Source organism: Nansenia antarctica (genome assembly GCF_963989245.1).
Source record: "Nansenia antarctica genome assembly, chromosome: 3".
In the NCBI taxonomy this organism is placed as follows: Eukaryota; Metazoa; Chordata; class Actinopteri; order Argentiniformes; family Microstomatidae; genus Nansenia; species Nansenia antarctica.
The window spans coordinates 38120369-38147256 of record NC_137688.1 but is presented as its reverse complement, the minus strand read 5'-3'; the positions used below and the strand labels follow the sequence as shown (position 1 = coordinate 38147256).

The following is a 26888-nucleotide window of genomic DNA, read 5'->3' as shown; positions in this document are numbered from 1 at the left end:
AATGAGCCATTCATTAAAAATAGAAAAAATAATATTAGGCTATTAAATCTCACTTAATGAGAAAACTGGCATCTCCCATCGGTCACTATTTGTTATCTGGTGATATGGACGTCTTTGAGTGTCCTAGTGCGCTATAAGTCTGTATTATAATTTTTTATTATTATTATGGACGTCACTTTACAGGGGTGCAAACTTGTCACCTTTCTGCTAAATTAGCGGTTTTTACCACAAAATAGTAAATCCATGTGAATCAACCATGTTGATAATTTTCTTCATTTTCAGGCAAAAAATAAATGTTGTCACCTTTTTAGGCCATCACCAGTTTGCACCCCTGACTTTAATCCGGCAGTTCTCAAGGTTTTTATGCACCAATCGATTCCTCTAGTCCGTCTTTATCACATTCATTGATGAAAAGGACGACTCGCATGTATAGGTGGAAGGGAACATTCATTGTGAGCACGTAAAATGTGAGTCTCTCACAACGGCTTTGCATTGATGAAACCAGGTAGGATGAACGCATAGTTCGCTGTCCATTCCTCTTAAAATGCCCTGTTTTCACCGTCAACTTTCCTCTTTAGACCTTTGGAGAGTGACATTATGTTTCTCTTGCTAGCTAGCAGGTTAAATGTTTAGCTTCACCCGGCACGCAAACAACCAATTCAATAATAATGTGACCTTGTAAGTCTGGGAGGAGGGGGGAATAATTATTACAATAAAAGTATGTTAAATAATTATTAGAATAAGTTAGGCTGCGCTACATCGTCAGTCCACACATTTATTATTCAAAAATATGGAAAAGGGTGAAACTACGTTTCAACTTTGTTGAGAATCACAACACAAACTCGCTCGTCTAGCCAAAATACTGCAGCGAAATGGATTGGACTGCTACCTAGTTAACTAGAACACTACTGTACATTGTTTAGCAGGCTCACAAAACAAGCTGTGTTAGTTGACTAGCGATGTGTCATTGATTTTCTACAACGCGGAAATGTGTTAACATTTTTCGAAAGAAAAGTCAAAGCATTAGAACGTAGAACGGAAAATCCCACGCCCGCTTTGCGCTTTAATTTTCATATAACATTGAAAATTATTCCATGTTTTTATGGGGGGGGAAAAATCATGTGATCATTTCATGTATTTTATAAACTACAGTACAGTTAGTTCCGGAAATATTTGGACAGTGACACAATTTCCATAATTTTGTCTCTGTATGCCACCACAATAGATTTGAAATGAAACAATCAAGATGTAATTGAAGTGCAGACTTTCAGCTTTAATTCAAGGGGTTGAACAAAATTATTGTATGAAACGTTTAGGAATTGCAACCATTTTTATATACAGTCCCCTATTTTCAGGAGCTCAAAAGTAATTGGACAAATTAACATGGAACACATGGACATCACCAAATGCTGGGTTTCCTCCTTTGTGATGCTTTGCCAGGCCTTTACTGCAGCTGTCTTCAGTTGTTGTTTTCCATGGACGTCCAGACCTTTTTGTGGTGCCGAGCCCACCAGTGCGTTCTTTTTTTCTCTGAATGTACCAAACAGTTAATTTAGGCACTCCTAATGTTCCTGCTATCTCTCTGATGGATTTTTGGGTTGTTTCTGCAGCCTACGGATGGCCTGTTTCACTTGCATTGAGAGCTCTGTTGACTGCATGTTGTGCGTATACAGCAACAGCTTCCAAATGCAAATGCCACACTTAGAATCAACTCAGACCTTTTACCTGCTTAATTGATAAAGAAATAATGAAGGAATAGCCCACACTGACCCATTAAACAGCTTTTGAGTGAATTGTCCAATTACTTTTGGTCCCTTGAAAAAGAGGGCGTTACATATTAAAGAGCTGTAATTCCTAAACCTTTGCTCCAATTTGGATATGAAAACCCTTACCCTAAAGCTGAGATTCTGCACTTTAAGCCCATATTCATTATAACTGTAGCTTGCAGATGTTTTGGTAAACAGATAAAATAAGAAAAATTCAGTCTGTGTCCAAATATACTGTATATGGACATATATTTAACTGTATAACTGTATTTCGCGGGCCACAATAAAACTGTTCACAGGCCACTGTTTGTACACCCCTGCCATAGGGAGACTGTCTTCAACCATCGTGCTTGAAACGCTGCTTAACTCTTATGTAGTGAATAAATGTTCCCTTTGGTTTAGGGTTAGGGTTAGTATTTAAATTCAATACCAAACATATTCTACTCTTCTCCCCTCCAGATCTGATGAGGCGCCAGGAAGAACTGAGACGTCTTGAGGAGCTACGCAACCAGGAACTGCAGAAACGCAAGCAGATAGAGATGAGGTGTGTGTGTGTCTGTGTGTCTGTGTGTGTGTCTGTGTGTTTCTGTGTGTAACACTCTCTCCTGTTTCCAGACACGAGGAGGAGATGCGAAGACGAGAGGAGGAGATGATGCACCATCGAGAGCAGGACGAGATGAGACGCCAGTCAGACGGATTCAAACCTAACTTTATGGACAGCGTGAGTACATGAGTACACTGGGAACACACACACACACACACACACACACATTCCGGACGGTTTCTTAAGTGTTATATGGACACATAAACATGCCACTCATAGACCGTTAATACACTGGGAGCTAGGCCACACGTGCATGCTACTTGTTCAGATACCTACACCAGTTATGTGGTGATATCATTGCTTCCTCCTCCTCTCTCTACAAGGTCCTTGAGCTGTGTATTTACATACTTGAACTTGTACACACACTTACAACACACTAATGTTCTTCTTCTAATGTAAACTTCTAATGTACTCCATACACACATGCAGAAGGTTGTTGTAATCGTGGTGGTTTTGAGAAGAGGGTCTTAGGTTGCGGTCTGCGGTCTCTACCTTTTGGGGTATTTTTTTACCATACTGTCATTTTGTGCAGATAACCTTATCCTGATCTGTGCTTACCAGTGCTATCACTGTGTGTTGAGTACGTTCACAATGTTGTTGATGATATATTAGTGTCCTCTGTCACTACCATTAAAGCATAGCTCTCTATATTGCAACCATGCACACGTACCATAATGTCATGTGTGAGAGTGTTTTGGAAATCTTTTGTTTTATTTGTTGGTCGTTGGTCGAGACTAGACTACTAACTGTCTAGTCAGCTTCTCAGAGTACCAATAGCACTAGTCTTGATGCCTCCCGAAAGCTTCTTACGACTTAAATTGAAAACAGCCTACTCTTGCAGTATTCACAAAAGTGTAAAGGAAGGATAGTTGCAGTGTTTCCCACAGGATTTTGTGAGACTGTGGCGGGTGGACCACATATTGAGAAAAAAAAGTGAATAAAAACATTGCCACAGTCTTGTCTATGTATGGGAAACACTGTAGTTGTCAGCAATGTTATGATGGCTCCAATGGGCCACGGGGAGCAAGCCTTTTGCTTACACACTTCTACACAAGTAGAATTGATCTTTCTTCTGAATTATCTGAAGGAGGGTATAGGTCCTGCAAACAGCACTCTAGCCTATTGGGGGGAGGGGGGGGGCGGTTACTATGAATGACCCATGATGTTCACTTCTTGAAAGTTAAATTAGACAGTCACTTGTCCTCAAATCTTTTGGATTAACTGTGATTAAAAACAAACAAAGTATTAGTAATTTCAAATATGTTAGAAATGTCATATGTATGTTAGGTTTGGGCAGTATTACGGTAATACCGTAAACTGTGGTATTTGAAAATAGCAACAGTGTCGTCAATACCGTCATAAAAACGGCTAAGCCCCATCCTCTACAACCTCTACACCTACGACTTCACCCCCGTCCACCCCAGCAACTCCATCGTAAAGTTTGCAGACGACACCACCGTGGTGAGCTGCATCTCGGGGGGGGGACGAGGCGGCGTACAGGGATGAGGTAGAGCAGCTGAGCAAGCTGTGCAAGGTTAACAACCTGCTGCTGAACAAGTCAAAGACCCAGGAAATCATCGTGGACTTCAGGAGGAAAAAGTCTGAGGTCCAGCCCCTGCTCATCGACGGAGAGAGCCTCAGCCCTCCGATTCCTGGGGGTGCACATACAGGATGACCTGTCCTGGAAGAACAACACAGCAGCCACCATCAAGAAGGCACAACAGCGGCTCTACTTCCTGAGAGTCCTCAGGAAGGAACACAACAAGCAGGAGATACTGGTGGCCTTCTACCGCGGCGGAGTGGAGAGCATCCTCACCTACGGCATCTGCAACTGGTTCTCCAGCTGCACAACCGCGGAGAGAAATGCGCTACAGAGAGTCGTGAGAACAGCCCAGAAGATCACCGGCGCCCCCCTCCCCTCTCTGGAAGAGCTGTACAACACACGCTGTCTCAGGAAGGCCTCCAAGATCTCCAGAGACCCAACCCACCCTGGGTACGAACACTTTGCCCGGCTGCCCTCGAAAAGGCGGTACAGGACCATGGCCGCAAGGACAAACAGACTGAAGCACAGCTTCTACCCCAGGGCCATCCAGGCCCTGAACACAGCAAAGACCTAGGTTCTGGGCCCTGGACAGTCTGGACGGATTGATGGCAGCTGCTGGATTGAAAAAATCAGGTGTAGTGCTGAGGCACAAATATGTACATTTCAAGCCTGCAAACTGCGACACTTTAAATGAATGTGCAATAACACTATGTGCAATATGACAACCCTAGTCGTCTATCTGTACAGTATAGTATAGTGGATAGTGTACATAGCCTTTATTTATGTAAACCAGCTCCTTTCCCTTCTTGTTTTTTTTCTTGTTTTTTTCTTTCCTAGCACCAGGGGAGCCACCCCTCCTAAATTTCGTTGTTTGGTACCTGTACTATAGCAATGACAATAAAGACCATTCATTCATTCATTCATTCATTGATTCATTTCAAAAGAAGTCTGCGTAATGTGCGCGTAATGTGCACGCCTTGAGGAACATCTGTTTGTCCAGCACCACTGTCGTGTGGTTGAAGACGCTATTGAAAGTGATGACAGAACGTTTTGTAAAAAAAAATATTTGTCAAAAAATACTATTTCGAAGCAATCATAATCGTGTGTCATGTGACTGCTTATCCTAAGAAGAAGGATAGGCGATTCACAGCACACTGCTGCAATGCGCTCTGTGCTTTGTACTCTGGTGAGTGCAGTGTTTCCCATACATAGTCGAATTTGTCCCGACAGTCTCATTACAGACCATAAGTATTTTTAGCACTATTTTTATTTATTTATTTTTAAGCACATTTTTCAGCACTGCTCGTGGAAAGTGTTCAAGCAGGTTCGCATAAAGGCTTTGGTCCACCTTTCACCAGGCTGTCACAAATTCATCATTTGAAATTGGCGGCTCCGTCAAAACCCTACAACAATGTGATTTTTAATCCCACGTAAACCGTGGTTAAATTTGGGGATAGTTTAACTGTATAAAAAAAACTTTTTTAAGAAGCTTCTTTCTCCATTAAGCACCAACGCATCCATTTTGAAATTCCAAAGCTAATTGTTTAATAACCATTTGTCCTCTGAGGTAGGCATATTACCAAATAACTTATTTCAAGTGCTAAAATAATGTCTTATTTCTCTTCCTGTGTCCGTGTCTCTGGCCAAAGAACCTTCTTTGCTTGGTGAGTGATCGCTGGACATAACTAAATAAGGAAGATAAGCACTTAAAAGCCATCTTGGTTGATTATCAAAAGTAGTAGTGGTAGTGGTGATAATAGTAGTGGTAGTGGTAGTGGTGATAATAGTAGTGGTAGTGGTGTGGTGATAGTCTTGCGAGACCCATCAAAAATAAGCCTTTATTTTCCTTTAGCGACGTTGATGGAATACCCCCCAGCTATCGAACAAGGCTACATCCCGGTTCCTGGCATTATGGCCTGTGGGAAAATAGCTGCACACAAAAGTTACTACTTAAAATACTGTATATATAGTATATATAATAAATGTAATATTGTATATAGGGATATATTCTTTGGGGGTGGGGGGGGACAGGTGTAAATAGAAGTACACTGATTTTAAAAATAATTTTATCATCATCATTTTGTACGTACGTGTGTGTGTGTGGGTGGGTGGGTGTGTGTGTGTGTGTGAGAGAGAGTGAGGTTCATAATCTTTTGATTATTATTATTATTGAAATTCTGTCTCATCTTGGACTGAAAAAGTAGTGGTGGGGATCACACTGCACATCACAGCATGCCATGCCTGTACAGAAATACATGGCATTATGTACCGCTGTTACAGAAAATAAATTGTATCCGAAGTTTCAATGGATACTGCTCCATGCTGAATCGAACAAGTGTTTTCAATATAAACCCCTCCAAAAAAGTTTGGAAACGTTATTTCAGTCGATTCTTCCTCCCCTTTAATAATACCAATTGGTATTGTATTTTATATCGTTGGAAAGCCTGATTAGTCACTTTTACAACAAGGTACAACTTGTAAGGATCCTGCATTCGTGAAATGAGTTACACAGCTAAACATGTGGGTAGCGGCCCAATTTTTTTTGCCAAAATCCCCTGCAATATTCTTCTGTTGGTATTCACTCTCGTTTTGAGCTTCAAGTGCTGGCAGGTGTATGTCAGTCACAGGTGTGTGACTGGCACCTGAATGGCACCTAATTGACAGGAATGATATTCTGGGGCCAGTGGTGATCCCATATCTCCAGAATCTGGGACCTAACTCCATCCTCCAGGATAACAACGCTCGCCCCCACAGAGCCAGGATCATCACAGAGCACCTCCAGAATTTGGGAGTGGAGAGGGTGGAATGGCCTGCTGTGCATCCAGACCTCAACCCAATTGAACACTTGTGAGATCAGCTTGGGCGTGCTGTATGTGCCAGAGTGACCAACGCAACCATGTTGGCTGACTTGTGACACATCCTGGTTGAGGAATGATCAGCATGAGGAGGAGGTGCCAAGCTGTTGTGACTGTGTATGGATCTTCCACACGCTACTGAGGTCCCTGACAGTGTAAAATGAATAAAGTGTAAAAATGGCCAATATGTATTGTTTTTTCCTTATTACTGTGGGAGAGTGCAATCATCCAATCCACCAAGCAACTCAAAACGAGAGTGAATACCAGCAGAAGAATATATATATACAGTATATATATATATAATATATATTTTTGGGCCGCTACCCACACGTTTAGCTGTGTTGCTCATTCCACGAATGCATCCTTACAAGTTGTACCTCGTTGTAAAGGTGACTAATCAGGCTTTCAAACGATATAAAATACAATACCAATTGGTATTATTAAAGGGGTGGAATAATCGACCGAAATAACGTTTCCGAACTTTTTTTGAGGAGTTTATTTCACATAACATGAATATTTCACATAACATGAATGTGGAAGATAATATCTTAGATTACTTAAGTTCTGAACCCTATCTAGCTACCTATTTGTGATATTTGGCAGTAGAATATGTCAGATTTCTTTCTTGGAGAGGGTTACACGGAAACTACATTACAATGACCAATAAATGACACAATCTTCCCAGCTTGACGGGACTTATAACAGATCAGCTGTCTTTTTGTTCTCCGTGTTAGAATGCATGTTGTATATTACAGCAGCCTCTGGAATGTGCCTCTAACTGATGTATGAATTTTGTAAAACTGCCTTCCTGTCAGAGTGACGTTATTGACCGACAGTTGGGGAGATGATGGTCACGTGGGTTAAAGTGTATTTCAACAACAGAATTTGAAACGGTGTCCTTCCACAAAGTCTATGGGATTTTCAATGGGATGAAGGAAAAGTAGCACACACTCCTCAGTTTTAACTCGAACAACTTGAGTGGCTGACTATATTTGCTAAGATTTAACTCTATGCAATACCGGTACAGAATATTCGTTATTAAATACAGTATCTGCTGAATACTGATATGATGGCCGATATATCATCCTTAATTTTTCTATTTTATTTTTGTGAATACATACAGCCAATTCACTTAAAAATAAACTAGACTACCTCTCACATGAAAAAAAACTGTACATTTGTTGTGTAGTGTTTGTATTTAACTTTCAAACAATTTCAACTTACGTCACTATATTTCACATTTTCAGGAAATGTTATGAGCTTACTGATACATTTACCCACAGTGCATCTAATCATACTGCATGCTTGTGGATGTGATGTGTGTTATGATGTTAAATTGATGCATAACAACTTTTCTTCCCTGTTTCTTTGGTGAGTTGAGAGGCCCTAGAGAAAGAGGACCAGCTGGAATTGCATACAAAGCTCCCTCTACTGTTACTTTTATCCTTACCCCACTCTTACTTCCCTGACACAACACACACCTATTACAACACACACATACCATTACCACATTGTACACAACACACACACAACATAACCACATTACTGTCAGACTCACATTTCCTAGATACTGTATATAGTTACCTTTTTGTACTCAACACATAGATAACTTGGCTAGAGTGAACAAAGCGCTTTGAGTTGCATCCGTTGCATCCGAAAGGCGCTATATAAATAAAGTTTCACTTCACTTCACATTTAAAGATTGTAAGAGGCGTTAAACCGTCGTGTAAATATTAATTGTAAGAAGTAAATTAGTGTGACTGTATAACTGCAGTGACACACCTTATGACCATTCTCAAGGTTCTATGTGTTTGCAGGGCAGTTAGAACTGGCCCAATGTTTTGGTAAGAATTATGATAGCAAAATTAGTAGCTACAACATACTTTTTTTTTTAGGTATTTTTAGATTGCCTTAAACCATGTTGAATTCCTTACTTTCACACGAAAGGCTTCTCTTGATAATTTCTACTCTTGAATGTTTGAGTGCTTGAATGATAATTGATATGCATGTGTGAAAGAGATGATAGCTGGGGGTCAGTAATTGTAAAATACATTTTGTGCCATGATGAGTATGTGTTACTTCTTAATGGCATACATTATCAAATTCCACACCGTTAAATTCAGTTTTTCAGACCATCTGTGTTCTCTTTGAGCATTCATTAAACAAATTACCCTGGTCCTTTGAACAGTTAGTTAATAGATTCACAGTTGTTCTTTGTGGGTTCAACAACTGGATGTACATTAGATTGAGTGAGGGATATTGATATAATATATAATTAATTACCGTTGCTAACTTGCTACATGCTGATATCATTTGTAATGTATTTATGTTCACACTAAATTTCTAATCATATTTTCTGTATGCATATCTCTGCCCTGTTAAAAGTGTGTGTGTGGTGTGTGTGCTTGTCTGAAGAACATTTTGTACTGTTTTCAATAATATGGAACCCTCTCCATTATATCGCAGGTAAGTACTGTATATGCAGGCTGAGATGTTACTGATGATACTTACACATTATAGCTATCTATTTTCTAGCCTCACTCTTAAGATGGATACCAATACAAACAGCCAAGAGGGGATGCAACTGTTTTTGAATGCGGTTTTATTGATCTGAGCTATCCAGTTTTAGAACATCAGCTGTTAATACGTGAAATATATATTAGATATATTTACATTTTAAAATGTATACATATATATGCTAGACTAAAGTCTTAGCAAAGCGTCGTTTCTGTGAGGGAAATTTGGCGAGCTAGCAAGATTATTTCAGTTACATCTTTTTCTACAGTTGTGATCAGAGCTGCCCGTCGCGTTTTATCATACGTTCTTAAATTGTTCATATTTGTCTCATCTCCTCTTGACTGTTCTGTACGCCTTTATGACACTCACTCGCATCAGATTGGCAATTTTTGGATCTACTTCCTGATTAAGCATAAAACACCGTATGATTTGAAATATTTAAGAGACATTTAATGTTAGAATGATATATTTGTATATTTAAAAAATATATTTTTCTCCTCTACAAGGACATTCAGTAGTTGCTTCTCCATTATCTCACCAGAGAATGTTAGAAAAGGAGAGACCCAACAAGTGAATTTCGGTTGGTTCTTTTTACAGTTTCAAACAATCTCTGGAACTAACAGATCCTGGCTTGTCCAGAGAGGTCGTGATAATGGAAAAGTGTTTGATGATATTTGTATTTAACTGTATGACCAATATTAAGATGCTCGCGTTGATACACTACTACAGAAATGTTCTGTTTAGAACTGATATAATTCTCTATTCCAACCGAATGTTATGTTTAGATTTGACATAATTTATCTATTCTCTTTTAAGAGAACATGCCTGTTCTAGACACTACATCTATCTGGAGTGGATGTTGTGTAATGTGGCGTCCTCCTGAATAAGACTCTGGACAGAAACGTTTGCAGACGACACCACCGTGGTGGGCTGCATCTCGGGGGGGGACGAGGCGGCGTACAGGGATGAGGTAGAGCAGCTGAGCAAGCTGTGCAAGGTTAACAACCTGCTGCTGAACCAGTCAAAGACCCAGGAAATCATCGTGGACTTCAGGAGGAAAAAATCTGAGGTCCAGCCCCTGCTCATCGACGGAGAGAGCGTGGAGAGAGTCTCAACTCTCCGATTCCTGGGGGTGCACATACAGGATGACCTGTCCTGGAAGAACAACACAGCAGCCATCATCAAGAAGGCACAACAGCGGCTCTACTTCCTGAGAGTCCTCAGGAAGGAACACAACAAGCAGGAGATACTGGTGGCCTTCTACCGCTGCGCAGTGGAGAGCATCCTCACCTACTGCATCTGCAACTGGTTCTCCAGCTGCACAGCCGCAGAGAGAAATGCGCTACAGAGAGTCGTGAGAACAGCCCAGAAGATCACCGGCGCCCCCCTCCCCTCTCTGGAAGAGCTGTACAACACACGCTGCCTCAGGAAGGCCTCCAAGATCTCCAGAGACCCATCCCACCCTGGGTACGAACACTTTGCCCGGTTGCCCTCGAAAAGGCGGTACAGGACCATGGCCGCAAGGACAAACAGACTGAAGCTCAGCTTCTACCCCAGGGCCATCCAGGCCCTGAACACAGAAAAGACCTAGGTTCTGGGCCCTGGACAGTCTGGACGGATTGATGGCAGCTGCTGGATTGAAAAATCAGGTGTAGTGCTGAGGCACAAATGTGTACATTTCAAGCCTGCAAACTGCGACACTTTAAATGAATGTGCAATAACACTATGTGCAATATGACAACCCTAGTCGTTTTATCTGTACAGTATAGTATAGTGGATAGTGCACATAGCCTTTATTTATGTAAACCAGCTCCTTTCCCTTCTTGTTTTTTTAGTTTTTTTTCTTTCCTAGCACCAGGGGAGCCACCCCTCCCAAATTTCGTTGTTTGGTACCTGTACTATAGCAATGACAATAAAGACCATTCATTCATTCATTCAGAATAACGCACCATGTATTTGTGTGATGGTTGTTGTGAATGTGTGGGGACATGATGAGCAACAGAATACAGATATTTATTCATATGTGTGTGTGCGTCGGTCGGTCAAAAGATGGTGATATGTGTACTTACGGATAAGATATACTTTTTTATTTGTATTTGCCTACATTTATTTTGTGTTGTAATGATAGGTTTGTTTGTCCTTCATGTGGGGTGGAGACCTGGGAGTTTCACTGCTTCTTTCTTTTGATCAATTGATCAATAATCTTGATCAATTGATCAATAATCTTGTATCTGTGTTAGGAATAACTCATGAGACCATTTACAGGATCAATTCAGTGTTGGACAAGCCCACATTTCTTATTTTATAGTTTGGCTTGTCTTCTAAGGCTAAGCTATCAAATCTTCATTACACACATACAGACAAATATGGACCAAGTTAAGAATCCACAACATCCATGATCCATCTACATTCACTCTTTACTGACACATATTTTTGTATATCCAATCCAATATAATCCAACTATACTATATAGTACCACACATATTATAGCTTTTGTATCTGCCCCTTTTGTGGCACAGTTGGATCCTGTCTGGCTGTTTAGTGTGACTGTTGAAGCTGCTGTGTGAAGAACCGTCATACGGGGGTTTATTCACAAGGTTTATCGGTTTCCACCTCTTTTTCACTTCTTCCAGAGAGAACAGGATATGAGAATGGGCGAACTGGGCCCTCGTGGAGGCATGAATATGGGAGGTAGGGTCGTCATGACAATAACTCTGCACCTATTTGCTCAAACAAACAACCAACCACTACCCATTTAGTCTTTGTAAATCTGGAAGAATCAGATACGTGTTCTCAATATGGCGTTCCCCTAAACCTGTTGAAAGTGGGAGCTACTACCCTATTGAGTACCACTTATGAGGTTCCCTCAGATCTGCAGACACCAAAGGAGTAGAGGGGCCTTGGGAAAATATGAATCCAGAAATAATATTATGCTCTGAATGGGATTGACTTTGAGAGGCTTCTTCAGGTGGCTTTTTCACCAATGTATCAATGTAACCCAGGGCTGCACATTACCCAGACTATGCACATAACGGTTATCATGGGCGGGGGGTCTTGGTCTTTGAATGAGACCTGATGGTGAGGTTAAGCCTGGAGTTGAAAAGCTTGAGTACATGATTCCACTGTTGAGCATGTCTACCTTTGCTGTATTGTTTGAAAATCATAAATGTTGTTTAACCTTTGAGGATTTCTGCTCGTACACTATACAATTTACTACTCTGACATTCAGTTATTTTCATTTTCATAGAAAGTACTGAAGCAAACAACTCTGTTCATGTGTTATGTCTGCAGTTAATTTAACACCCTACAAACAAAACCAAATCTAAAACATTTTGTACTATTTTGTATTTTTTATATTGTAGAGATAATCATTTAGTTGGCAGAAGAGCACATCCTCTATAACATAGGAATGCAATACAACCTATCAGCAAAGACAAGTATAGCAAGATCGAATCATTAATATCTAAATCCGTACTTTAATTCTCTTTAACAACCTAGACCCACTCAACAGTAAAGAAGAAGTTTAAGTTCTGTTTAGTCACGTACAGAGTATTGACCAGCCAATATCCGTTTTGTTCCTTGGTTTTGTGGCTGGGTTGTCAGGAGGAATAAAGTGCTGTTTTACCAAAGAAGCGTTCAGGAATCCCAGATTGTTTAGTTACTAAAATTGGACATTACTTGAAATGTTCTTAATGTGTAAGCCGTTTCTATTATCTATAGTTTATCTACATGTCATATGCCTGAGTGAGTGAGTGTGTGTGCGTGCGTTTCAATGGAATGGTAGATTTATTGTGTGAATTTGTGTGGTCACAGGTGTGTGTCCATCCTCAAGTCAATATCTTTATTTTCAGCTGTGTGTGGTGGCAAACCTAAGCATTAGCTCTGTCTACTTCTTCATCAATTCCTTTCTTGGGCTGTTTTCCTTCCTTCAGAGTAGTTGAGCAACAACATTTGTTTTGTTTTTTAATTACCTGTGGAAAACTATGCCTGTTTTGAGGTGTGTCAAAGACCTGTATTTTCTAACTATAAAACTTAAATGGGTTGGATTTGTGTTTTAAGATTCACAGAAACCTTTACCTAAATCCAATGGTGATGTGCAGTCCAGGTTTTTAAACATTTTTAAAATAAAAAAATCAGATTTGGATGTTGGTGTTTGCCTTAGATCTGAAACTCAATGATACAATCTGAGCCTCTCATAGCTTTTCCCACATTGATCCTACTGTAATAACTGCAAACGGTACTATACTACTGCTTCTTTTTCGTAATGATCTTTGATTAGTCCTACTAGAACATGCATCAAGCTATATTCTAACGTTGGTTTTTGGTTGTTTTGTTTGACTTCTTTCGGGGTTGCGGTAGTCAGGCACAAATGGAGGAGGCACTAACTGAAGAAAGCTTATTTATGTTTGTAAAATGTTCAGACATTGTGCCTTCTGAATGTGACCTGGTGATATTTGGCTATAATCGATAAATTGCAATGGAGTAAGTACCTCTTAAAGAACAATTTTGACTGGCTCAAGTATAACGTTTCAGGTTTTTATATATCATTTCTTAAATCTAGTTTTATCATCAATTAATCAGCAAGTTCAAGTCATAGCATCGTTAATTATTATTATTTGTTCTAAACATTTTTACGTCTTATCTAACCGACAAACCAACGTTAGCTAGCTTTGTCGAGTCTACAACAACAGAAACAATTGCCACAGGGCACGTGGGGAGAGGGTGTAACTTCCAGTATGACCAAACAAATACCACATTGTTTTACGTGTAGATGGGTTTAACCCCGCCTCTGTTGCCGGGGGTAGCCAGGGGCCCCCTCAAATGATTGGCATGGGCATGAGTGGAAGGGGCGGAGCCATGGGCCCAGAGGGAACTCCAAACATGGGTGCACCAATGATGCCAGAGAATGGAGCTATGGTAATGTATGCGCAAAGATGTGCGCTCTAACTGTCCCCCTTATTTGTCTCCCTGTCCCCCTTTAAACCTTTGGTACTGAAAAGAAAACTGCAATATAGTGTATTGATTAAGGGTTTCCTATTCAAACTCTAGATCCCCAAGAGAGTGATTGTTCTCCCTGGGTATGGTCATGATTTTTTAACCAGTGGTGAGGAGGTGCCAGAAAACAGTGAAGTAGGCGATAACTAAATCGATTTTAAGTATAAGCTGATTAATATTCTAAGGAGTGTTGTTAATGACCTTGACTTAGATCGATGGTTGACTGCACGAATGGTGTTTCTGAGACCAGTTACTGAGTTTTAGTTGTTGCATCGAGCTGTTCTTTTCACTGGTCTCTTCTGGCATCTTTTCCTTCAAGTTTTAAACCATTGACTTATCTGTCTTTCTGCTATCAGTGTATGTAGGCCAATAGCGATACTTAATAAATCAACCCAAAATCTAACTTGGTGCGATGTTTTCACAACTCTTGAACAACATACACTACATAGCCAAAAGTATGTGGACACAATTATGGTCTGGGGCTGTTTTTTATGGTTTGGGCTAGGCCTCTTAGTTCCAGTGAAGGGAAATTTTAATGCTACAGCATGCAATGTGATTCTGGAGAATTGTATGCTTTCAACTTTGTGGCAACAGTTTGGAGAAGCCCATTTCCTGTTTCTGCATGACAATGCCCCCATGCACAAAGCGAGGTCCATAATAACATGGTTTGGAGAGTTTGGTGTGGAAGAACTTGACCGGCCTGCACAGAGCCCATCGAACACCTTTGGGATGAATTGGAACGCCAACTGCGAGCCAGGCCTTCTCGCCCAACATCAGTGCCTGACCTCACAATGCTCTTGTGGCTGAATGGGAGCAAATCCCCACAACCATGTTCCAAAATCTAGTGGAAAGCCTTCCCAGAAGAGTGGAGGTTGTTATAGCAGCAAAGGGGGGGACCAACTCCATATTAATGCGCATGATTTTTGAATGAGATGTACAACAAGCACATATGGGTGTGATGTTTGGGTATCCACATACTTTTGGCCATGTAATGTATGTTGTGTTGTTTCCTCCCCTCAAGACCAAGTTGGAGGGAGGAAACACTGACAAATGTAGATTTTATGGGTGAAATCCTCCCTTTTTAGATTGACTCCCCTTAACACTGATCAGTCTGAGAGGCTGCTGAAGGGCTAGGCAAAGCAGGCGTTATCACAGCCTCTGTCAGCTCTGCACCCAATACTAATGGATTGATTCCTCTCTCCCCCTTTTTTGCTCTGAACGGAACTACTGCTTGTCTTTGACTGCGACGCTCGGAACACTTTTTGCTGTGAAAAAATGAACTTGTGTATGAACATTGTGCCTGAATATCCCGTCCTCCTCTCCATCTGGACTGGCCATGTCATGTACTGCTCTGACCGCTGCCCTACTACCGGCCTCGTTCATACTGTAGCGTAACGATAGGTTCCCACAGGGAGCTCCCAATCAGATAGGTTCTCCTATGGGAGGCCGTCCCGGGGTTGACTCCCCCCAGCAGCAGCAGCAGCAGCAGCAGCAACAGCAGCAACAACAGCAGCAGCAACAACAACAGCAGCAGCAGCAGCAGCAACAGGGAGTGGGGGGAGGATCTGGGCTAATGTCTGCTGTGGGGGGGCCTCCAGGCTTTGGGAGGGGAAACCCAGTTGGGGGAAACTTTGACGGGCCCAACAACAAACGTCGCAGATACTGAATGTGTGAAATAGGGCCTACTACAATAATTTTGCTTTTTAAAGCTGTACCCCAAGGGTCAATATTTGGCCTTGCTTTTCCTTCCATCATGTGTAAAAGAGCCGATCTTCTGTTTTTCAAAATCAATATTGTTGTTTTTTCTGTCATATTTTTTTATTTTGGTATGATGTATTTCCTCAGCTTCTTCAGTGTGTGTTGAATATCGAGCACATGTTTTAAGCATGATCCAAACCTTTAATCATGATCCAAACCTTTAATCAATGTCATAGAGCAAACCTTCAATTATGGCAGTCAAATGTTGTGTCAGCTGCAATACATCTCTTTGTTGGCAGGGTCTGTACTGTAGATAGCGTTTAGACTTGTAACCTCATGTGACTTATATTATTTGTTGCTTTTCGCAAATGCTTTTTCTCCTATGATTGTTGTTTTGAGTAGTTCGTAGGGTAATAGTGAAAGACCTGCATGCCTCTACAATGGTTACCTCGGTTACCTCAACCCATCCACGGAATGTTCTTTTTACCTGTAGTCGTTGGTTGGCTAACTGCAATAAAGCCTGCTAAAATGTGAAATGCCAGCTCTGTGTATAGTAGTTAACAGTACTTTTAACATGGGTTATAGTAATCTTGCTCAGCAGGGTTGGTTGACATCACCTCTGCCATTTCTGGCTCTTTCTTCCACTATCCTGTCTTGTGTATTTTAGTTTTCTGTTACTACAGATTCACTACAGTGGAATGTTAATTGATGTGGCTTAAGTAAAACGAAAAACAAGTCATTGCAAAGTGACTGCAAAGCAACCTCAGTTTAGTGTCATTGTCATGGATCTTTCTCTCTTTCTCTCTCTCTCTCGTAAAGTAGTTCTCTCTATCTCCCAATTGCATAAACATAGACCTAGGGCTGGTTTCACAGACAAGGTTCAAGCCTAGTCCTGGACTAAATCACACTTTCAATGTAAAGATGTCCATTGAAGATGCTTTTTAGTCTAGGATTAGGCTTAAGCCCTGTCTATGAAACCGGCCCCTAGACTTTGACTTAAGTCTAACTGTTAGTCAGACTAACATTTCTAATGTCTAATTTCACCTGTTGCATAAAAGTGACATTTGGTCAACTTAAGTCCTACTGAAGTACTACTGACCTTTACTTAGTAAAAGTAAGACAGAACAGAAAAAGACATGGCCGCAGATAAGTGAATTAGTGTTAGCAATTGAACACTTTGTAATTATGCATTTTCAACAAAATAGAGCATGGGAGCTGGCAGATATTTTAATATAAGTATATGACATATTAGGTTGGCTAGCTGTTGTATTCCAAATCAGATTTTGAAAGGCAAACATGCTAGCCATTTAGGCACATTTGCTAGCTTGCCTGCTATCCCTATCTAGCTGGTTGCACAAACTAAGCATATTTCCATGGATATATAAAATGTTGTCTTTTGTTTGTCCCCTTACATAACTAAAGTTCCATCTAAAGCAAATGGTAATGGTTAGACTGTATTTTTTTTAATGACTTGTCAGCTGTTGGCATGGTCACATGGGTCTCAATTTTAGTCTGGGGGTAGGCAGTCTAACTTAATGTTTATGCAACTGGCTCACTGAAATTCGTCTTACAGCTCAAATAAGACTGGTCTAAGCCCATAGACCAGTCTTAACTAACCTCATGCAACTGCAGGTCTGACTGTGAAGTGTGAACACAGCATATATCACATGGGATCTCCTTAGAACAGTGGGATACAGGGTTTGTTCCTGCCCAAAGGATGGTGGCAAGAGGAAATAGTTGAAGAAAGATACGACAATTATGTCATGGGATATTGAAGACTACAAGAGAGGTGTGTGCGTGCGTGTGTGCATGAATAGAATGAGTGAATACTGTCTGGGAGCAGCAGACATCTTTCCCATCATGCTCAGTGCACACCAGAACAACAATAAAGTAGAGCAGGTACCTGTAGTCTGTAGAAATATGTCCAGTTGCTGTTGTGGATGCTGAAAATATAGCCCACCCAGTCTGTTTCTGCAAGCAACTTAAAATCTGATTCCAGACATTGGACTTGTTTTATGTTGAGTCCTGTCAAACCTGAATGTCTTCGAGTTGGAGATTGTCCTCTGCTTCCAAATATGAACAAGGACTGTGTTTTGGTTTATCAGGTAAATGTTCAAACAGGTTACAATTGTATGCATGTACTACTATTCTCAGGGCTGATTTCATGGACTCAGATTAAGACTAATCCTAGACTAAAAAACATCCTCAATGGAGATGTTCCATTGCAAGTGTGATTTAATCCTGTACTAGATTTAAGACTTGTCTGTGAAACCGGCCCTAAATGTTTTATCCTAACATTATTACCATACTATGAAGCATAGAGTAAATATTTTTGATGCATTGATGCCTATCATTTTAGGCACTTTGTACTGTGTTTACTCTGGTTTATCAGAGAGAAATAGACTTGACTTAATTTGATGTTAGGCTCCAAACTATTCACATTACGCATGCGTTGGTGTAGAAGGTGACATTGACTACGGTGGGGTTGGTAGGTATATTACATGCTGCATCAGGCCCGGCACCAGAACCAAGGGCAGGGGCTGATGGGCTGGGGCGGTGTGTTGGGGGTGCTAGCGGTAGCCGGCAGTGGCTATGGGCAGCGCTAAATCGATAGACATAGTATATGGACCAAACAAATATGACATTAAACATTCAAACACACCCCCGGAATATCAACCATTCAGAAAGAAAGAAAATCGTAACTTTTGACCGGGTGGGCAAGACGCACATTTGGGTGGGCTGAGCCAACCCCGGGCCAAAGCTACTACCGGCCTCCGCCCCCCCCCCCCCTGCATTTACTTGTAATTACAAAAAATGGCAGTGCATACAAATTTGCAAATCACTAGAACACGAGGAATGCTGCACTGAGTTTCTGAGTTTGTGTGTGTGCATGTGTAAGATGTCTACACAGTTCTCTGTGAATAGATGTAATAGCCTTATCATTGGCCATTTGAAATGTATGTTAACATCCATATTGATGATAGACTGCGTTTGAAAACCTGCACGCCCATGCAGGGATCCCTTACTGTACAGGCTGAGTCCAGAATTGACCCCCCCAGCCCATACTACTACATACTTACACCACATGTCAATGTACTCCTGCAGTGGACCTGAATGAGTCAGATATGGATCAGCACTCTGGCTGAGTACTAGTAGGAAGGGGTCAGATAGGTGTCAGCACTATGGCTGAGTACTGGTAGGAAGGGGTCAGATAGGTGTCAGCACTATGGCTGAGTACTGGTAGGAAGGGCTCAGATAGGTGTCAGCACTATGGCTGAGTACTGGTAGGAAGGGGTCAGATAGGTGTCAGCACTCTGGAAGAGGCCCGGTAGGAAATGCCATCACCATATCCCATATCCTGAATCAGGTCAGCGAATATTGAAGTGCTAATTGTTATTGTTGTGTCTGGACCTGGCTAGAGAAATCAGTGATTATGTGATTTTAATCATCTCTTTCACTCCTCCCTCAGGTCCACTCTCCCCACATGCTGCAGAGATGAGACAGAGGAGCAGGTGAATGCCCCCCCCCCCCCACACACACACACACACACTATATCATTCTATGATAACTACAATTGTGCCATAAAGACATGGTAATGATAAAAGTAATACATTTTGTTTGTTCAGTGTACTGGTATTTCTGGGTACTCAAGGATACCTTACATTTAAATAATCAATAGATTAAAAGCTGATATAAAACCAACAATTCACAGTATTGTACATACTGTCACACATAATGAGCTAAAGCTACACATGGGTGCTTTCACAAACAAAACTGCAAATACATACATACACACACACACACACACACACACTTCACACACACACACACACACACACACACACACACACACACACACACACACACACACACACACACAATATAACTCCCCAGCCATCCTGCGTTGGTTATATTCCACCAACAACTCTCCGGTCCTTGTGGTAGCATTGACAGAGAGTCCCCCCCCCCTCTCCTGTGATCAATTTCATTCAAGTATAAAGTAGACTGATTCCAAACAGGTAAGTACGTGCCTTTCTTCTAACAGTGTGATGTGTTTAATTTGCTCTCAATAAATATGATTATAAACCCCCAACTATGTGTCTGATATCTCATTTATTCATAAAATTGAATAATGTGTAGATTATAGGTTATTAGATTAAATTAAATTAAATTAAATTAAATTAGATTAGTTTAGATTAGATTGAACTTTATTGTCATTGCAGAGTACAAGTGCCAGACAACGAAATGCAGTTTAGCATCTAACCAGAAGTGCAAATAGTGAAACATGATATAAAAACATGACAATGATAGTGATATGTACAGTGATTCTCATGCCAGTGAGATGTTGTTTTGTATGAAAAGCCTCTAAAGATTATTTATACTCCCAATCTTTATCTTGGCAGTTTGCTTTTATGTGTTTTTTGTTCTTGAAAATAACCCTCATGTTTAGCATCAGCGTGAATCTGGACCTCCTCCACTGGGTGTCAGTAGGTTATATAATTAAGCAATATCACACGAGAGGGAGTGTGATATTCATTATAACAGCACGACCTCGAGTGTGATATTGCTTTTATACAACAGTTCTACAGCGCAATTTATTAGTTAACAATAATAAGTGACAACAGATTATGATTTGTTTGTTTATTTAATAATCAAAAATGGACTGTTGCCTACTAGTAACCTGAACACAAACAATGTAGTCTAATTAACGGTCATTTAGTAGAATTTCTGTGCGGCGGAGTGATACATATAGTTAAAAGTCCCAGTGCTGTTATACTGTATATCAGCACTCATGGAATTCCTCTTGTCCAATCAAATTACTTGGTCGGAACTAACTGTTGTATAAAACAGTATAACTGCCTTGGGGGAGCGGGCAGTGTTACAAAACATCCAGAATTCAGCTATACAGCATGATGGAGGAGGAGTGTCAGGGGGAAATAATTAGTAAATAAGTATTCATAGGCAATTTACATTCTGCGGCCAAATGCTTGCCTTGGGCTTCCCTAGTGACAGGGACTCACCCCAGAGATGCAACACAGTGAAGCAAGTCTGGGGGAGGTCGTTACTAAGGGAATCTAGGCCAAACATTCTTTTTTATAAAGTTTTATTTAATGGATGTCATTTTGCAAGCCTCTTGCCTATGAATTTGAGGGGCTTAGGGAGCGGGGAGTTTTCTCTAAAATCCCAGTTGTCTCTCACATTGTCTCCATCTGCTGGCTAGTTAGGGATGCCGATCACACAGCTTAGTTTAGTCATATAACCAACATCCAACCCCGAACCCCCCTTAAACCCTTGAGTAACCTTCCTGGCCACACTAGAGACATATCTGACCATGTTCTGTTTACTAAATGTTAACGCTTACCTTTGTAATGTAATGTTTTTAGTCCCCCGCCTGGTCATTGCTTGTATACTCTCAGTTACTCTCTTAATTCAACAGGAGACTTAATTCTTTTCTAAGAAGACTCTACACCAATATTCAAAAGTTGTATGCCTTTGATTGCATTGTTGGTATGTAACAAATTCACTGACTATCTGATTTCATGGATGGTTACATAAAGGTAAAATAAATAAATCATATTTTGTAACTTTGTGTGGTTTTGTGATTTGTAGGCATTGTTGTCATGATGGAAGATGCTAGTTTAGCTTGTAGCTATTGGTTTTCATGGTGATTAAACATTTTTAAACATCTTAATGTGAGACCATACAACAGTAGCATTATATTAAAAAAACATTGGGGATTATTGGTTATTTTAGGTAACAGAGAATAATTGATTGCAATGCTATATTGGCTTTAGCTTTTGTAGCTAGGCCTATATGTAGATTTTCTTTAATAGATCATTTTTCCATTCTGATGTATGGCAAGTCCATGTGTGGATTTGAAACCATATCATTGATTATTGTTTCTTTCTCAGTTTCACCCTTTCTAAGTCAACAAACATGAAATCAGATCGACATCCTGTCTCCAGACTCTTGATGACGGTAAGGTGTTTAGCTGTCTGTCTATAACAAACCTCTATATCAGTGGATAGGAGCAGCCTCTACCTCCAAGCTGGGATTCTCAAAATGTTTGAACTTTTTTGGGCCATGAATGTGAAAGATCTTTGGGAGCCTTTTACTCACAGTAGTTTTCCGTGCTAACTCATGTTGTCAGACTGTGCTCGTTTGGGTCAGTTGGGGTGTGACGTTTGACAGGCCACATTCCTACTGAACACCAACGTCATGGAGCATATTTGATATTTCAACTGACCCAATGGGGGTCAAGGCGAAGTTCCCAAGAAGAGTCCACAACGCTAGCGCCTTGAGGCACAGTGTGAGTAAGTGCAATTTGAACTCTCACCAGGGGGGTATTCCATCAACGTCGCTAAAGGAAAATCCAGGCTTATTTTAAAAAGTCTCGCAAGACTTCTCACAGGATTGATCAAAAATAAGCGTCCTTTAGCGACGTTGATGGAATACCCCCCTGGTCTCTCTCCCCTAGTTTGTCGGTGTAAGAGAGGTGTAAAGATAGATCAATGAATAAGGATCCACAGTGACAGTTGACACAGTACTTCTCCACATTGGTCATTCCCCAATATGAATATGACTTACTGTACTTCCTATCAAAGTCAGGGGTCAATCTCAACATCTCATGTCCTTTTGTCTCTCCTTTCTCAAGATGCATTGACAGGGATCGTTTTGAGGTGAGGAACCTCAGATCTTCTCCCCCAGTTGTTTTTGAGAAGGAAGTGAGGATTAGATGAATGAGGAAATAGTGTTAAATTAACAGAATAACGACCTGTTGCTGATCTACCATGATGACAAGCTTTATTGCCATATCCAATGAAATAGTAGCAAAAAGAATATTTAGGGGAGATTTCAATCTGGGGACCTAGTTGAGTGAGAGTACAGTATCACCTAAATATTTGTTGGTAGGATTACAAGGACAGTGTTGCTGGCTCTTGCCCTGGATACAAATGTGTCCTTTCAGTAAATAAGTCATAAAATATAATAATAATACAAATATGTGTAAAGATGATAAACAGGGGCACTTGCAGAGATATGCTTGACCAGCTGTGGTTAGTGGAACTGTGGCCCTATTTGGTGAATGCCTTCATCACTCCTGTTCCACATGGGTGTGATATTTGGATTGCTCGTCTTATTTAAGTCTAACAGAGGACAGCTGACATGACTTTGCTTGGGGGGAAAGCAGCTGTATGTTAGTTCCATACAAACATGATTAGCAGAGCCGATAAGGGTGACGAGACCAAACATTTGTTTTAAGTAGTAATCTAATCTCTGATTTCACTCTGACTAATCAGTACACATAAGTGTCTCCGGTGTGTCTGAAGCACAAAATTGGGTCTAACAACTGACATTTGTAGCGCAGCATGGACATCTGTACGAATTGGCACTAAGAATTGTTTCTCTGGAAAAGGCAGATCAGATAAAAATAGGTCAACAAAATCATGAGAGGAGCTGGAGGGTACAACTTTTGTATTATTTTATTACTAATTGTATTAAAAAAAAGTTAAGCAAACTCACTTTGAGTTCAATGATCTAATTTCGAAAGGAGGTCGCAAGAAAACAATAGCAAATGCATACTGAAAAATATATATATACAAAGCAATACAATAAAATGTAGATGAAATAAATAAGATGATTAATACAAACATAGAAAATATGACACAAATACTACACAGTATAGGAAAGAAATCAACATTCATCACTCTTGACACAGGTTATTTTGTTGCTTGTTTATGGTTGTTATGTTTTGTCATAACTTGGTTAAGAGTATCTGAGCAGTTCTTTATTTCTGCCTCATAACCAAGCACCTCACCTAATGCCAAACACCTTCCAATACACACACACACACACACACACACACACACACACACACACACACACACACACACATCAGCATGGTGATCGCTGCCTGGGGCCAAACAGGATGATAACAGATCCTGTGAGAGTATCTCTATTAAACAAACCAAGTCAAGAACAGAACCCACACAGATACAGTCAAGAACACAGACCCAGTCTAGAGCAGAAACCCAGAACACAGACCCAATCTAGAACACAGACCCAATCTAGAACACCCACCCAGTCTAGAACACAGACCCAATCTAGAACACAGACCCAATCTAGAACACCCACCCAGTCTAGAACACAGACCCAATCTAGAACACAGACCCAATCTAGAACACAGACCCAATCTAGAACAGAACCCAGAACACAGACCCAGTCTAGAACAGAAACCACACAGACCCAGTCTTGAACACAAACCCAGAAACTCTTCTCTCAGCATGGTTTCATACTGTAACCTGCAGATTTCTAAATCAGAAAACGAGTTTGCCAATCCATGTACACACGGACTCAGTAATGTCTAGTATTCCCATAACATTAAGAGAGTATACGTATGGCCGGTTTCACAGACAAGACCTAAGCCTAGTCCAGGATTAAATCACACCTGCAATGGAAAATCTCCAAAGAGGATGCTTTTAGGATTAGTCTTAATCTGCATCCATGAAACCAGCCTGTAAAGTTTTAAACAAATCCACCAACAAGTTTCTTTCTCCACCAGGCTGTGGTGGTTGATTTATTGAGATACAGTTTTATAAAGTATGAGAAAGTTTGAGTGTTCTGAGAGTTTTCTCAGTGTTTGTCCCTGAAAACTATGCTATCCATAACATGTGAGATAAACAAACACCTATCATTTCTAGAGTAACATTAATCTGTATCAGTGCAGCATTCAGACACTGCTGATATAGCAGAGGAATCTTTCCATAAACAGAGATGCCTCTGGATTGGCAGATCAATCACCAATGTACTTCTTAAATATGTATCTTCCATAACAGTCTTGCGTGACGTAAACGCAGGCTACAAACTTCAGGGATGGATTTGAAGTGAGAGGATGAACTGTTGATTTGTTTTGGGACACTGCCATTACATTTTCATTGCACTTTTCTTAAACCTTCACTTTTGGATGATAGATGAGAGAGAGTGGGGAGAATGAGTGAGTGGGGAGAATGAAAGAGGGAGAGAGGGATGACCAGAAAGAGAGGAGGGAGGAGAGGTGTGGGCAAGAAGAGAAGGAATTGACAGAGAGACATAGAAAGACAAAGAGAGATGCTGAGCGGAGGTAGTGAGGCAATTATACCTGAAGTGTCTGGTGGGTGGTCTCCACGTGAAATCCAATAGAGTGCAGGCCAAACACCTTTTAAAAGATGAAAACAAGATAAAATGAGTGACCTACCTTGACTTCCCTCTGACATAAGTGGGATGGTCACAGAGGTCAGGCGAGATGTTTATCGAGGTTACTCTTACTTTATTTATTTTTCTCTTCTTTCTTTATTTATACATTTTTATTTATACACAGACCAAAAGTATTGAAATTCACACCAGCTCTCTTAGTTTTTAGACTTTCCCTCTAATACGCTGGTAAAGTGATTGTATCATAATCAAAGAATACCATTGCTATTTTTTGAGCGTGATATAAAAAAATAGGACACACCATGAAAACATTTGTCTTTTTCAACATATTTAACCATATGGACATTCATTTTAACAATATTGAGAGAAGGAGACCTACAGGGACCTACAGGTAGCTCTTGCTCAGTTGATGTCAAAGTACATGCATCAAGAGACCGCACAAGGTTGATTTTCATGGGAGGTGCGCAAGGAAGAAACCCTTCCTGTAAAAAAACAAAACTAAAGTTTGCCAGAGAACACCTAGACAAACACCAACACTTCTGGAACAATGTGCTTTGGATGGATGAATCCAAAGTTGAATTATTTGGGCACAGTAACAGTAAGGCATAGTTCTCTCTAGACGGAATTGTGTGATACAATTCCGTCTGAATTCCATAATTCTGTCTAGACCAAAGGCTTTATCCACAGCCTAGTTGTTTAGCCTGTGATGGATGCGTGGGGCAGGTGAGACTGTCATGGTTTGGGGTTACTTTGCTGTAACAGGGCCTGGTCAGCTCACCATCATAGAATCCACTATGAATTTTTTATTGTATCAGAGGGTGCTTGAGGAAAATGTGAGACCATCTGTCCAAAAATGTAAGCTGAAGCGGATGTGGACCATGCAACATGACAATAACCCAAAACATTCCAGTAAATCAATGGCTCAAAAGAAAGAAATGTAAAGTTCTGGAAAGGCCAAAGTCAAAGCCCGGATCTTAATCCTATTAAGATGCTGTGGGGTTATATGAAATGGGCTGTGCATGCAAGACCCCTAAAATCACACAGCTGAAAGAATTCTGAGTGGAGGAGTGGGAAAAACTTTCTCCCAGTTCATGTCAGAGACTGGTAGACAGTTCTAGGAAACGTCTAATTGAGGTTATTTCTGCCAAAGGTTGCAATACCAGCTATTAGGGCATATGGTGTCATAACCTTTTCCTGAGTAGGAATTGGCATCTTTGTTAGTTTGTTAAATAAATAATAACAAAGTTACATTTTCATTGTTTTTGGTTTAATTACATCACATTTATCTATAGATATTATTTTAAATAAGATCAAATATTGATGTCCATATTTCTTTAAAAATAACTAAATATGTCATGGGGTGTCCTACTTTTTTCACATGACTGTAGCTGAAAACGCACAGTTTTTCACACTGTTTCACACTTTTACAATGTTTCTGTGATGATGGGGAAAGTTAAATATTTAACACTAGTCTACTTTATTACAGTAGCATCAAGTTTGACAGCCAAATATCTGAATACGTTCCACTTGTCCAGCGTAGAGGTAAAAGGGCATTCAAAGGCTCAGTGATTTATTATCCACTGGAAAAAGAGAAAACCAGTTGGCCTGGATTTGAATACCTTATACATAAGTTTACATTGTACACATGTACATCTAGTTTCTGTGTGGACGGCCAAGTTTAGAGGAGAAAGTATCTTTTGTCATCAGGGTATTTGATACCC

The 26888-nt window shown here is 40.5% G+C and overlaps 1 protein-coding gene across 2 annotated transcripts in view; it reads left to right on the top strand.

Annotated features, from left to right (window-relative positions):
- The window catches only part of pspc1 (paraspeckle component 1), a 32626-nt gene extending 12955 nt beyond the window's left edge, over positions 1-19671 (top strand). The window contains exons 5-9 of one of the 2 annotated variants that reach the window (XM_080526523.1): positions 2226-2310; positions 2382-2487; positions 11919-11976; positions 14057-14202; positions 15671-16688. In XM_080526523.1, coding sequence (XP_080382649.1) covers positions 2226-2310; positions 2382-2487; positions 11919-11976; positions 14057-14202; positions 15671-15946 — 671 coding nt within the window. In that variant the 3' untranslated portion in view covers positions 15947-16688. Of the gene's footprint in view, positions 1-2225; positions 2311-2381; positions 2488-11918; positions 11977-14056; positions 14203-15670; positions 16689-19447 lie in introns of those variants that run through there. The other variant, XM_080526524.1, reaches the window with a different exon arrangement.
- The last annotated feature ends 7217 nt before the right edge of the window (positions 19672-26888 follow it).